At 38.5% G+C, this 14,385-nt stretch overlaps 1 protein-coding gene across 3 annotated transcripts in view; it reads right to left on the reverse strand.

Annotated features, from left to right (window-relative positions):
- prkar2aa (protein kinase, cAMP-dependent, regulatory, type II, alpha A) overlaps window positions 1-14,253 on the reverse strand; it is a 48,803-nt gene extending 34,550 nt beyond the window's left edge. The window contains exons 1-2 of one of the 3 annotated variants that reach the window (XM_085443650.1): window positions 14,190-14,253; window positions 11,666-11,937 (exon numbers count right to left, since the gene is read on the reverse strand). In XM_085443650.1, coding sequence (XP_085299776.1) covers window positions 11,666-11,912 — 247 coding nt within the window. In that variant the 5' untranslated portion in view covers window positions 11,913-11,937; window positions 14,190-14,253. Of the gene's footprint in view, window positions 1-11,665; window positions 11,938-12,733; window positions 13,396-14,189 lie in introns of those variants that run through there. The other 2 variants (XM_085443652.1, XM_085443649.1) reach the window with 2 other exon arrangements.
- Window positions 14,254-14,385: the final 132 nt, after the last annotated feature.

Genomic DNA, 14,385 nt, shown 5'->3' on the forward strand with positions numbered 1-14,385 from the left:
TCAAAATTCCAAATTCTCAAGCTTATGTTTACAGTTAAATGTCAAATGGTAGTGAATTTAATTACCTAACTCATGGGTACCACTTGTTATGCCACTGAAACAGCCAAGTGTGTTTAACCTGGTCCTTCAGTCAAGTCAACAAATCCAACCCAGTACACATAATTAGTTTGTGTTACTATGGAAATGAAGGAAGTCTATAAGATTTAGAAAGATAAATTTACAACAAACAGCAAAAGCAAACAAGTGACAGGTTGCACTCATCCTCCTTTTGTTCTTAATTAATCACTCTTATTTTCTTTGATTCTCACTTGCAGCTTCAATTCTTACTGACTGCCAATGAACAGAGCAGCTACTCTTTTAAGAAGAAAAACAGTAATAGGGTTATACAAACCCACATTATCAGAAGTGCAACGCAAGGACAGGGATATGAAAGTCAGTCATATCAAGGCTATGCAAATATATTGCTACAGATACTTGTTATGGAAGTGAGGGCTGTGAACTACCTGTGACCTCCCAACTTTCTTTATCTGATTCACAATTATGTGAGACCGCTCCCTTTCACTGTCATGTCCAGCAGCAATTGGCTGAGAGTATTTTCAAGGACAGTGGTTTCTATGGTAACAATAGCTGCAACAGTTTAGAGCGCCATGTTAAAGGCAATCTACATGTCTTGAAGCGAACCATTTCATTTTTATTTTAAAGGTAGTTATTTAGACCCCCTATTGTCAGGTAAGTGGTGAAAACTACTGGTGGGTTTTGGGATTCACCATTTATCATTATCAACTGTTAGCAAATAAAACAAATTTCTTTCACCAAGTATAGTCCATTCACATGGTTTTGTTAAAAGCAACCTGCCATTTCCTCCTACAAGGTGGTTGTGTTTTCAATCATGTTTGTCTGTAAACTAAAAACATCCCAAAATTCTAGGTGCGGGGGGAAAAAAAACAACAAAAAACAAAACTGGCTTTGAAATTAATGCTTACCTTTAAAGTGGCGACACTGATCCATCATCATCAAATGAGAAACAAGGCAAACTGCTGGATTTTTTCCTTAATAGAATTTTTTTAAGCTAGAGAACAGAGTACATTTGTACATTTCGGTAGAAATACAGACAGTAGATCTGTAGGTCCAAGGTAAATGAGTAAAGAACCAGCGAGTGTTACAAGTTGCTACTGTTATAGCTGCTCAGCATAGCTGTTTATCTATCCACTTACATTAACTAATTATGGTAGTCTAAATCAATGAGCATCATATGTTAATGTTTAAACTTTTCTTTATGCAGCAAGTGAGAAACTCCAGTCTGCGTGTTTCTCTCTCAACAGGGCCACACATTATGCAATATGGAAGGTGGATCAGGAGGCCTGTTCTGCTGCCTAGCAGTGACGCCAAATAGTCGATAGACTATGGAGCAACTTGTCCAACCCTGAAGACCATTTTATTTCTTTTATTACTGTGCTAGTAAGTATTTTAATTCCAGATGTTGCATTCATAAATGATCTATAACAGGCTTACATCTTGTTTTAAAATGAACACTGGAAGTCCAGAAGGAATAGCTCTAGTATTGATGTAAACTACCACCATTCCCTACAACCCTTCCCTCCACACTAACCTATAGTGTTGGTTGGTATGGAAGGAAGGATTTTTGGAAGGCCGAGGTTTGAGGAACAATTTGCTATAACCTATATACTTCAGGTTCATCTCTCCTTTTACAAATCAAAGGAGTTTAGAAATTAAAAAAAAAATCCCCAATGACTTTTGCCTAACACAAAAAAAAATAAAAAAATAAAAAAATGGCTAGTTTCATATGTAACAAATTACACAAACAAGCATTAGTGCTTGTCTACATAAAGCTTTCTCCTTGTGCATTCAATAAAATCCCATGAAATATAAAGTTCCAGGATGCCCAGTCTGAATTTTGTTGTGATTGTTTTTATTTGAACAACAAATTTATACAAATACCTGCTGCCTAGTGGCTCCAATATTAAAATGTTATTTGATGAGTTAAAGAAAACAAAAACCCTGCAAGGTTAATTTTTACCTCCTCAGCAACACTTGATGGAGGCCACTGTGCCACTGATTATTTAGGTTGATTATAACAAATCTCCTTTAAGCAGTTATGCAACAAAATATTGTATTATAGAATACTTCTGAACAGTATTTACATCCTGTCAGCTAAAGAGGCTGAAAGAGCAGATAAAGTAAAACTTTAAAGATATTTGGCTGATATTAACCACAGCTTTCTCGCTCATTCAGTCTCCTCTTCTCATTCATGCTTTCCTTCTTTCTCAATACCTCGAACCCTTGTTAATTCTCTTTCTTACTGTGCCAAAGATGGTTCTGCTAAACCGCCCTAATAACCTCTCTCTCTAAGCCATGTCACCTAATGAGATTGGGCAAGTACATCAAGACAAACACACGCAGGCCAAGGGAGACAGGGGATCGTGAGAATGACACAGTAGGTTCCAGTGGAAACAGAACGGCAAGCTGACAGACCGATTGAGAGAACAAAGGGAGCACATGACTGTTGACATAAAATCCAAATTCAAATGTTTAAAGAGTGTATATATCAATTTCAACATGATGATGTCATCTTTGTCCTATTTTTAATTAAAATATAGGATTTACATGATTTGCAAAATATGAATCATAAATTTCCTTTTACACAATGTCCTACTTATTTAAGAACCAAGGTTAAAATGATGTGTTCTGTCATGGCTAACACATAGGTAAACAACCTGCCAATGGCGGACATTAAATACTAAGTTACTATGATATCTTTTATTTTTTTTAATAAATGCACGTATTTTTGGTAGAAATTAAAAAAAATAAACTGATAACCGACCAGGTTTCAGGTTCGTCAGTTCATTCTTATCTCACATCGCTAGGTTGTGAAACAGAACTAAAACAACAACTGTTGGTCACAGGCTTATCTGAGTTTACTGCATTGAACAGGCAGCTGACTTCATACTAAATGAATTATTCAAAATGTGTATATACATACTCAGACAACCAAGTTTCCCTTCAGCATTCACCTTTGAACCTTATGTGAACACAATTTTTCCTCTACACCAGGGGTGTCAATCATAAGGCCCAGTGGCCAGAATCAGCCTGGTAAAAACTCTAATCCGGCCCACTGGAAAGCTTAGGGAAATGGCTATTCATACTTCAAAAGTAATTTTGTAAGAGATAAAGAATTAAATGACGGAAAAATTCCTTTTTTATCACCATCCACTATAGGAATTTCTGTTCAAAACTTTTCAATTTTGTAATTACAGGAGTCTGGGCTACCAGGATTTTCTTTCTGTAATTGTACATATTTAATTTGTGCTGACAGCTTTCTTCCATTTGCTGCATCAGCATTTCTTTATCATGTAGAAAATCTGAGATGTACTTTTGCACTTTTTTCTGATCTTAAGATATCTCAAGGATTAAATATGTAGTTAAACTTCCATCCATTGTCAGGAAGGGGGACTTGCACTGATGCAGCCCACTTAAAACTGAAGTGATGTAAAATGAGTTTGACAATCCTGCTCTGTACTATATGCGCTATAATTTCCATTTATAGATGTTTTCTATATGAATATATGAGAGCAGCATGAGCTAAGAGAGAATAATCAACAATGGCTGCTCCATGAAAAGGAAAAGCACTTGTTCACACAGGAAGCATGTTTGCAGACAATTCAATAGTGGCTAAGAGTGCTCAAAAATGACAAAACAATATAAGACATATGGATCTGATACATTTCTGTGACGATACATCTTTGGTATAAATCAGGAATCAGAGTGCCATGAAAATGTGTGAAAAAAAGCAAAAAAAAAAAAAGCATTGGTTTACTTCTTAGTAAGGACCGGGATTCCCAAATTCCAGCCTGGAGCTATGGCCCACATTACTGGCGCCACATTTGTCTCAAAATGTGGCGCCAGTAACAACCCTAAACGCTGGAGGAATGAGTCCCACATCCTTTAGTTGTATTTGTTTCTTTTTATAATTTCAATTCAGGTCTTTGTCATCCTCCTTAACTTTGTTGCTATCCCATGCCCTCATCTGTTCACTCCCCTCTGTAGTTCCCCCGCTTTTCTCCCAGGAGAAACATCAATAAATGAGCATGTTTCTGATACCTAGAATATTGGTTTAGTGTTAGTTTTATTGCCTTTATTTGGCCAGTGAATTGAAACTAAAACTCTTGCTTTGTGGATTGTCCAAATTGGGAGAAAAACAACTGGTTAAAACATTTTCTACAAAAAACATTGATGCTTCTCAGCTCTTTTACTTCCTGCTCTCTTTCTTCTTACTTTAATTTGCACATCTTCATATACAGTGCGTATAGTAGGATAAATACAGCATGTTTTGTTAGAACACTGGGGTAAGCTAAATAACTTTGAGCCTTTAACTTTTTCAAAAAAAAGACTATAGTTTTATTTTTCAAGAAAGAGTGAAACCAAATCAAACTAAAGTACAGACCTGATCATTTCCACTGATGGGAAGTCTGGCTTATACCACATTATCTATTGCATATGACAATCAAAGGTGAGACATAACACATAATGAACTGAATTCACAAAACATCACAACTTCTTCTAATGCACCAAAGAGATCAACATGATGACATGACAGTAGTCTGCACTGGTCAACCTGACCCTTTTGCACGACTGGGACAGAGACAGTCTCCTGAGAGGGTTCCAGCCTGGATTTAATGTACACCAAGAAGGCTGGCATCATACTCAGATCTGTTGTCCAGAAATATGTAATCTAGATGCCTCTGATGGCGGTAATAAATCTACATATATGTGTCACTGAAGGCTTTAACTGGACTGGCGAGGCAGGGTTCAGACAGCATTATGATTCACAAGAATAGTGTGCTAGAGACACGGGATGCATATTAACTTCAAACAGGAGCAGCAGAAGATAAAATGCAATCTCTCTCTTTAAGCCAGTCATCCCTCACCACTTCCTTATTTTGTTGCAGGGACTAAGATGGCTAGAGGATAGAGAACAAGGAAGTACAAAGGTTCAAATGATGTCTACTAGCAAATACATGCAAGCCAAGTTGTCTCATAGCCTGCTGTACCAATAACCGATGACAATCCCTTAAATGGACAACGGAGATTAGGACAGCTACATTAAATGTCTCCTGAAATCTAATTTCCACATAAAGTGTTTGAGACTTGAAGAGTGACTAAAGAACTGACACTATAGCCATCTCAAACTATTTTAGTGTATTGTTATTTTAAAAAGATATAGATCGAGAAAATGATGTAAAGACAAATACTTCAAAAAGTCAGAAATATACAGAAATATACAAACAGGACAATAGAATTAAGAAAATTTGTTGGTTTCCATATACATTTTTTTTAATTCAAAGAGATGTGAAGAAACAGGGTGAAGAAAGGTAGAGAGATAAGGCTACAAAGACATTCAAACAAAGAGACACCAAGATAAATTTTTTTAAAAAGCTGATAACGAAGTTTAAGCAGATTTAAAAAAAACAAAAAAAAAACAAAACACCACACACACAATCTGAAGAAATCAAAGGAATAACACAACAAAGAGACAAATTTAGAGTTCTACAGTCTGATCAACAGGCAGACAAAAATTACATACATACATACATACATGCATACTACTCCCCTGGTGCTAAAAAGGAAAAGAAAACGCAGAGTGCACGAAAGAGATTATGACCTTAGCCATGTTTAAAGACTCCACCCCCCATTAGACTGGCATGCTTTAACCACGAATCATTTAGCAGCAGTACAAAGTTATTTAGCATAAGCAAAACAGTTACATTACTAGTTAATTTATAATATATGATACAATACTGAAAAAAAATTTCTTAAATGCTTTTTCTCAGCTTTACATACATAAACTTGTTATTGACATCAGCACAAAAAGTGGGCTTAAAAATTAGGTGCTTAAAGACGTATTTGACCATAAACGTGGTTCAAATTCCAGTATCGTGAATTTGGAACATCACATCTTCTGCTATGTACTCTACACGGTATTTAAAATAGATGGATAATGATCTCTGGTATTAATGATTAGTCAATCCAGGCAATTTTTAGCTTATTTTCCAATTAATGCAGAAAATGAATATCATTATTAAATGTATTGTAATTGTGTCTGCTGACGCACAACTTTGCCACTACTCCTCAATTTCTTGATTAAAGTGGTGTCACTGTCACACTGAAACTGCTGTGTGTAGGAAGGGCATGGAGAAGAGCAAAGGTGAGACAGACCCAGACAGATTTTATGACTTAATAATTGGTAATATCACGTATTGTCACCAACTGGGATAGGCAAAATTTTTCATAGTTGTATCTGAAGACTTTTCAGCTAGTACAGCCTACTCCTTCTTCTTCTTAATGCCATAAGTGTGGTATTACTCCCCTCTGAATATCCTATTACCAGCACTCCATTATCTTACAGCTGGTTCAGTTTATGTGTTTGGGCTACCGAGTTTAGATTCAGTCAGGTTCAGTCTATGGAGGTAGCCAATCCTACGAGGGTCACACAAACACCATGCTGGTAATTTGATAATTACTCGCCCTGAACATGAACAAAAACCCTGTTTTCATCTGGACAGAAGGCTAAAAAAAGGCATTTTCAAAACTTGTCTTTTTTGCATATCGTTAGCTTCATAGCATAATTGCCTAAGTCATTTGACTAAGTCAATGACTTAGGCAATTATGCTATGAAGCTAACGATATGATAAAAATAAGACAAGAGTAAAGACAGCAACTGCATTAGTGAACTATCAGCCAGGCAGAGTAGTATGAGCCGTCTGGGGGCTTTTCCACTTAACACCATCAGACTGCCAGTCCAACTGGTCTCCATAGTAGGCTGGATGAGATTTGCCTGCAGGCTAAAAGCACCCTGGACATACACTGCTGTCTACTAATCAGGTCACCTGTTGCACAACACTAAACTGAGACTAGTCACAAGCACGCAAACCTACAGATATAAAATTGTGCACACTTACAGTGACAAAAGTCATTTGAGTGTACATGTACTCCCTCTTCCACTAATCACTGTTACCACTGTGCACAGACACAAAGCTCCTAGACGAAAATGAAAACTGACATCTCAGCTCGTCTTACTGAACCAATTATTAGTGTCTTTAGAGACAAAGCAGTCTGTACTTTCATCCCAAATAAGTGAAACTAAAGCACAAAGCAATATTAAGGGGGGAAAATGGTCCAGTAGCAAATGTATGAATTAGAGAGGGATAGAAAAAAATGAAAACAGTAGCAGGATCACAATTTACATCAAAGAAAACTATAGGAGTCTCTCTGTTTTCTCTTTTAGAAGCAGTTTGTTCTGACAATCATGTTATGAGTTAATTTTATCTACTAAAAAAAAAAAAGCCAAATCAAACTGCTTAAGAGACATAGGAAAAATATGGAGGGAAAAAAAGAGGGCCATAGAGGGAGAAAGGGAGCAAAGGAAGAGACTGGGGGGAGCAGGGTGTAAACAACACTGAGGTGGTGGTGACAGAGCAAGGGTGGAGACAGAAAGAGGTCACAGGCAGAATTTCATCACATTGTGTGCGGCCATACTCCGAGCTAAATTACGCAGAGCCTTTGACACAAACCAAACATGCAAGAAAGACATTTTATCTATTCCACACAGAAACAAACTGTGGTCTGCATTGACAAACACATCCACACATTTGTCAGCTCATATGCCAAACTTGGACTGATAAATTTTGAGCTCTGATGAAGCTTTCGGATTTGGCCAGATGATGAATTCTGGGACTGGGGGACTCTTGTGGCCATGCAAAACTAGAACACAACCACATCTTCAATGCAAATCTACAAGTGCATGACAGTGTTTTTCTATCATGTTGGACAGATATGACAGAAACTAAAACACTTGACACTTGCAACACAAACTCAAAAATATTTTTTTTTCCAATTACTGGTGTTTCAACCATAGAGCTTTAATGTTTCCTGTACATTTTCTTTGGTAGAAGAACTTAAATACATAAATTTCTAACAGTATTTACTCTTAACAGGGCAAACACACTAACTCAAAACATTTACTCTAGGTTTAATCACATCAAAACAAACCTGATGACACACTGTCACGTTTAATTTGCACCTAAGTAAAACAGCAAATGAGTTTGAGATCTGGAAACCTTTTATTGCACTTTATTAAATTTTTGTAAGGCCCTCAATCCTGTTATTTAATGCGTTTCATTTTGATGACATTTAAAGGCTGGTGGACACCCTTCTTAGAAAGATGTCTATGTATCATTAAAAAAAGAATATAACAGACCTTATCTCTTAATCTAATGGTGTGTTTAACAGCAACAGAAGATTTGCAGTCCGAAATGGATACCAACCATCTGGGAAAATTTGCACTTACTGTTGCAAGAGAGCTGCTGCGATGAAAAGGAAACACTGATGACGTTATGACTCCTCTCAAGATATCTGTTTTCAAAATACCAATGCTTATAAATAATCAAAACAACACACGGAGGTAGAATTTTGAAAATATGGACCGATGCTTTTAAGGAAGGAAAAAAACTTTAAAGTGTTACAGTTAAATCATTACTAGACAAACTGGCTAAGACCTATTAATCTATGGAAAATCTGCACTCTGAAGAGAAAAATCTAAGCTAGCATTCTGTTATGAATCCATGCAGCACAACCATCTAGCTACAAAGCATTTCTACAAAGTTTTGTGCAGCTTAGAATAATTACATAAACCCATTCTCTTCTCCTCCCTCAATTATTTTTTTAATACAGCCTCTGCTTTATCCCTGCTGTCTTTCTTATAAAAACACTTTTAATTAGTTTCTATTATCATCTCTAGAAGTCATCTGTCCCTCCATCCATCTTTGACTAAAAAGCCCTGCTCGTTTCAGTCAGAGGCATCCATTCATCCCCTCCTGTTTCTCTTAGTGAACAAGCACTGCTAAACTGACAGTAGAGGAGGCAAGGAGAGGAAAACCACATATACAAATTAGAAAGATGCCCTTGTGTTGCACCCTTTTTCTCATTATCACTGTATTTCTGAAAATTGAGTAAAATGGACGCATTTGTTCTGGATTCAGCTACTAACCATTAAAGGTAAGTATGATGCAATCCTAATATTCACAGAAGTGAATTTTACTCCTGCCAAATACAAATCTTAAATTCACTACCAGAAACCCAGTTTGGTGTCCATGTCACCCATTCAGCAAAAAGAAAGAAGATTATAAAATTGTCAATAAATGACTTCTTAAAAGCTCAGCCTCAATATAAAAAGGGTTACTTAAAAACCTGAATATCACCAAAATATGATGGATGTATAACTAAATCCTCTATTGTTAACCAGCTTAGACCTGTGTGGTGAGCCCTAAGTGGATTCAGGCAGCAGGAGTTACAGAAACAAGACAAGTAAATTACCACAAGACGTCCTGTTTTTAGGGATACGGTGTACCATCCATGGAAATACACAAGCAGCTATCTAGTTCATTTACATGTTAGGCCTTTAGCCAACACACAATGATTTCCTTCAGAGCAAAAGAAAGGTTAAGAGCACACTGGTGAGTCATCGTAAATGTAAGTAGCCTATTAAAACAATAGAATTAACGTCTAAAGAATATCCAGATACCACAGATTCATGAAAAAAAAAAATCAACCAAAACAACACAACTGGAAAAGCACCTTGAACTTCTTTCAATTTTTTCTTGAATTCAGGGCCAGCTAAACAATATTTATATTAGACTGCACAGCTCAATACTATTTCAGCTCAATACTAATTTCACAACAGCCATACTTTATAAAGAGGATAGCAACTCAAAATACCTTACCTGCCAACTCAGCAGTAATACAGTTTAATCACTTGTGCTCTAAATGTGAGAAAAATTACTCCTAGTCTTGAGCAGAAGGCATGCAAGAGAGGACATGCAGCAAGTACCAAATTCAATAAAATGCCCCAAATAACCAATCATAATTCAAGTAAGTAGAAGTATGACATTTGTATTTTACCAGCATAGTTTGCAGACTGTGCTGATAGTTATGCAGAATGTCCCATTTATAGCTAACAGAACCAGGTTTGTATTTCTTCAGTACTCAAGCAACTGTCTTAGAGCACGTGCTAGTGAACTAACTGAATTAGATCACTCTTTATACTTATAGGCTGCAGCAGTGGTCAGGCAAGAGCACATGATACCTTTCATTATGCAGGCCTGTGTTATTACCATGAGAAATAATGTTAATGTTCCCTGGGGGAAGTATACACAAGCCTACTGGATAATCTAATGTCATGGAAGTCATGTGTGTGAACTCCAGAATCCAGATTTCTCCCTGGAGCACAACTGTTGCAGCTCCCTTTCCTTTATTATCCCCTAGAATGAGGTGTGATTGCTAATCACAGTGTACTTGGACACATTTTTTTATGTCGTCACCAGGCTGGAATTTGAACGGTTGTGAAAGAATGCCATAACACAACTGCTTACTTTCACAAGTATGCAAAAGGACTCACTGAAACTCAAATACATCTGGCGCGTGTACACCAAAGCGTACGCACGCACACACACACACACACACACAACTCTCTCAGCTGAAGTCACAGCTGTTTTACAGCGGGCAGAACCCATTTTGTATTAGCAGAAAAAGAAAACATAATCCCTGTTCACCATGAGCCAGCTTGTACCAATCTACAAGGCTGGCCAACATTGCTTTCAGGAGAGATTAAAACTGTATATTTAAAACTGTATATTTGGCATAATTGTTAAACCACAAAACTAGAATAGAAGCTCAAAAAAAAAAAGGAATACTAACAACAGGCCCAAAAAGAATAGATCTCATGAAGCCCAAAATTCACTTTAGTGCTCCGGTACCTGCTGGTGATTTGACAAAAGCTGTGCAGCCAGCTAGGTTGCAGCATTTGGGTTCCAATTACTATTTACAAACAAAAAAGGGGCTTCAGTTTTTATCTCCACATAGTTTCACATATATACATGATAGTTTACAGATGATGCCAGTGAACATACTGGTGTGATCTAGGTCACATTGCTCTCAGGAGCACAGAGGACAGCTGAGTTTGGGAGCAGCTTATATCTTATGCCAGTGTGCCAAACACAAGGGATTGATGCAAAAGAGGCCCAGTATCACTATTGAGGTACAATTTAGAGTTATATATACACACACATTCACTGCTCTGGGAAAACATCATGCCGATTTTGTTATTACAACATTATATGTCGTTACAGGACAGCTTTACCTTGTTACCTTTCGCATCTTGGGCTACTTCAGTTTTCTGGAAGTATAAATTTAATTTAAGAATATGTTAAAGAGCACATTGAATCTACATTTAACAAAGACGGCTCTTTCAGATCCTTAGACATGTAAATAATAAATTATTTCTGATCCTGAAAGTCAGATGATGAGAATGTAGTAGACCCAGATTAGATCATGTCTGCTTTGCCAAGCTGTCTGCTCAGTGGGATTTTCTGAGAGCACGTGCATGTATGAAAATATGGCAGACGTAACACGCTAAAGAATCTCCCAAGAAGACGGATAAATTCTGACCATATCAGTGACAAGTCTTTGGGCCTCACCTTCACTTGCTCTTTCCCTAACAAAATCAAACAATCACTCATTGTGTCCCATTTCACTCACACAAGCACCTGCACCACAACAGCTGACAATCTCAACAACAAAAAGATCAACCTACGTTCAAAGTCGGAGTCATCATCTTCATCATCCTCTCCATTGGACTCTGTTTGCATCGGCTCCCCGTCAAACATCACTCCTTTTCCCGTCTTGCCGCCTGTGCTGGCCCCATCCTGACTTCTGGTGTCCCGCAAACGGGTAAAGTATTGTACGGCAAAATCCACCAGGTCTGACGGCCTTTGTCGGAGCACCTCCACAGTGTAGCCCTGCAGCAGTTCTGTCAACCCAACCGGTATCTCAATACTCATGGCTGTGTGTGGCTTGATGTACTATCTAAAAGAGAAGAGAATATTTGTCACAACTGATCTTGGTACAGAATCATAATTGTGTTTAAGTGCAGGGCTGTGCTGTTGCCTATTTGCTGATTTACACAGCTGTGGCTTACTATAGACTACTATAAACGTGTGCATGACTTGTGAATGCTAAGTGACTGATGAAACCTATACAAATGAGAAAACTGATTAACTGAGTAGTTTGACAGCTACAGTCATTTATAACCAAGATAGTGTAATGTCATGTGAACTCTGCATGACATTGACAAGTTTATCTTTGGTTCAGCTCAGGAACACACAGTTCCCACAGCTGCACGTAATAGATATGAGCCTTGTGTTTTGTAAAGGGGCGATAAAAGCTGGGTTTCACTACTATTCAGGTTTCGTGTCGTCAGAAGCTGAGCTGTCAATCTGAGTGGGTAGCCGGCAGGAATTAGCTAGCAAAGCGGCTAAAAAGCTCCCACTCATGACAACTAGCTGGTACACGGTGCTGTTCAAGCCACACATCCAACTTGTCTAAACTCCTCTATTTAACTGAGCCTTAGTTAAGACGGAACGAGTGAAGAAAGCGTAGTCGAGATGTGTTTCAAGCACATTTTCACTTTCGAACCATTCAATTAGCTGTCGTGCTAGCTACTAAGCCACCTTCAAGGAAGCCTGTGCAGCTAGCTAACATTTGTAGTATGGCGTACTGGTTGTAGGTGCTAAGCCGCAGAAGAGTAGAAGACTTGATAGCCGCAAGCAGTGCAAGTTGTACAGGTTAAGCCATTTGTCAAGCTAACTTATGAGTCACTTACGTGCGATTCAGTCTCACCGGCTAAACTAGCCAGTCCCCTCCTTCCTGGTGTCTTCCTTGTTCGCTCTTATTTCGCGTCTTCTTTTAGCCAGTCTCTCTGCCAGTGTATGATCCGTATCCCTCCACAGAACACACTTGTCGAACGTAAAGCCAGCAATTTTACGTTACCGTCTCCTAACCTATCTAACCTTTGTGGGGGGTATTTCCCGTGCAAACCAACTGTATAGGGATGCTGGCTATTAAGTTGATAGGAGGGGAGTTTAAAAAAAAAAGGAAAAGAAAGAAAGAAAAAAAACACTCGACTTCACCGTCGCAGCCAACAGCGTCCACGCACTTTGTGAGGGAGGGACTTGCTGTGGCAATAAGGCAAGAGCTAGCTAGCTAGCAGGCTAACTGGCTGAATTGCTAACTAGCAATTGCTTGTTTTCTTTTGGGAACTGTCGCCACTCTCCGCAAGACACCAAGTCAGCTGCTGCAGCCAGGTGACAGAGCCTAACCTAGTTGTTCGCAACGTTATGCCACGCCGCCGTTAATTACAACGCAAAGTACCCGCGAAAATACTGTTTAAAACGTTACTGTAGTAGCAGCACTGCTAATGACAGCACGAGAACCCAGCAAAATTAAACGAAACACGTTTCCTCCCTCCCGGCGAGGCAATCCACGGCTCTACACGCACGAATGAACCACTGGCTCCGGAAAGCATGAGGAGGCGTGGTTACACAGTGAGCAGAGAGCGTTTGACGTAGAGTGACAGAAAACAGGGCCAATTAAAATAAAAAATTCCAATACCACAGCCAATTACATACAGCTCTTGGGTTAGACGCGGTAGAGAAGGCAGAACCATATTTGTACAGTCACAAGAGGACCACACCTACAGAAGTGGCCTTGACAATTTGGTAAAGATGTGTGTGTGTGTGTGTAATAATTTAAACATTCTTTATATATGTAGACGCTGCTGAATGTGAATATCTGCCTTTGTCCAGCTGCCAATGAGGTGTCTCTGAGAATTATCATTATAGTTATGAGGACAATGGTCAATTTTGTTTCACTGTAACCCAAGTAACACACATTTTCCTGACAAATTAATTGCTGAAATGGGATGATATCAAATAGTAAACTGTATAAAAAGCTGCAACAAAAAACCTTTCTTGAACGGCCTTAACCTCGTTGGTGTTCACATGCTCTCATCACTTTCTAATTTTCGTCCTTAACCTGGTATCTTTTATCCTTTCCTTCTTTCCAGACTCTCTGGGCTTTCATAGATATGTTCAGATTAGGCAACAGTCTCTGCTATCACCCTCTGAGCCAATACATCAAATCTTCATGTAACCTTCTGAATATCATCTCCTTAAATGCACCAGTCTATATTTACTTCTATTTTCATACACAGAGCTCTACTGAATTAGGGTACTACTGAAGGTTGCTGTTTCCCTTTTCATATTCCTGCCTTTGTTTACTTTGTTTTACTGCAGATCTTCGGGAGTCCACCCCCTGCAGAAATTAACCTGTCATGGTGCAGTGGGGTCACTGAGGGTGGATCTGAAGTATTCTGAGAGTATTGCTCAGGACCATTACAGCCCATGTCGCATCTCTTCTTCCATTTCTATTTCTCAGCTGTCACCAAGGTAAATCCGTTGCCATGGCCACAACGAG

Source organism: Copadichromis virginalis, linkage group LG20 (genome assembly GCF_057382275.1).
Source record: "Copadichromis virginalis isolate Kocher_CV1m ecotype Utaka linkage group LG20, C_Virginalis_male_GT1.1, whole genome shotgun sequence".
In the NCBI taxonomy this organism is placed as follows: domain Eukaryota; kingdom Metazoa; phylum Chordata; class Actinopteri; order Cichliformes; family Cichlidae; genus Copadichromis; species Copadichromis virginalis.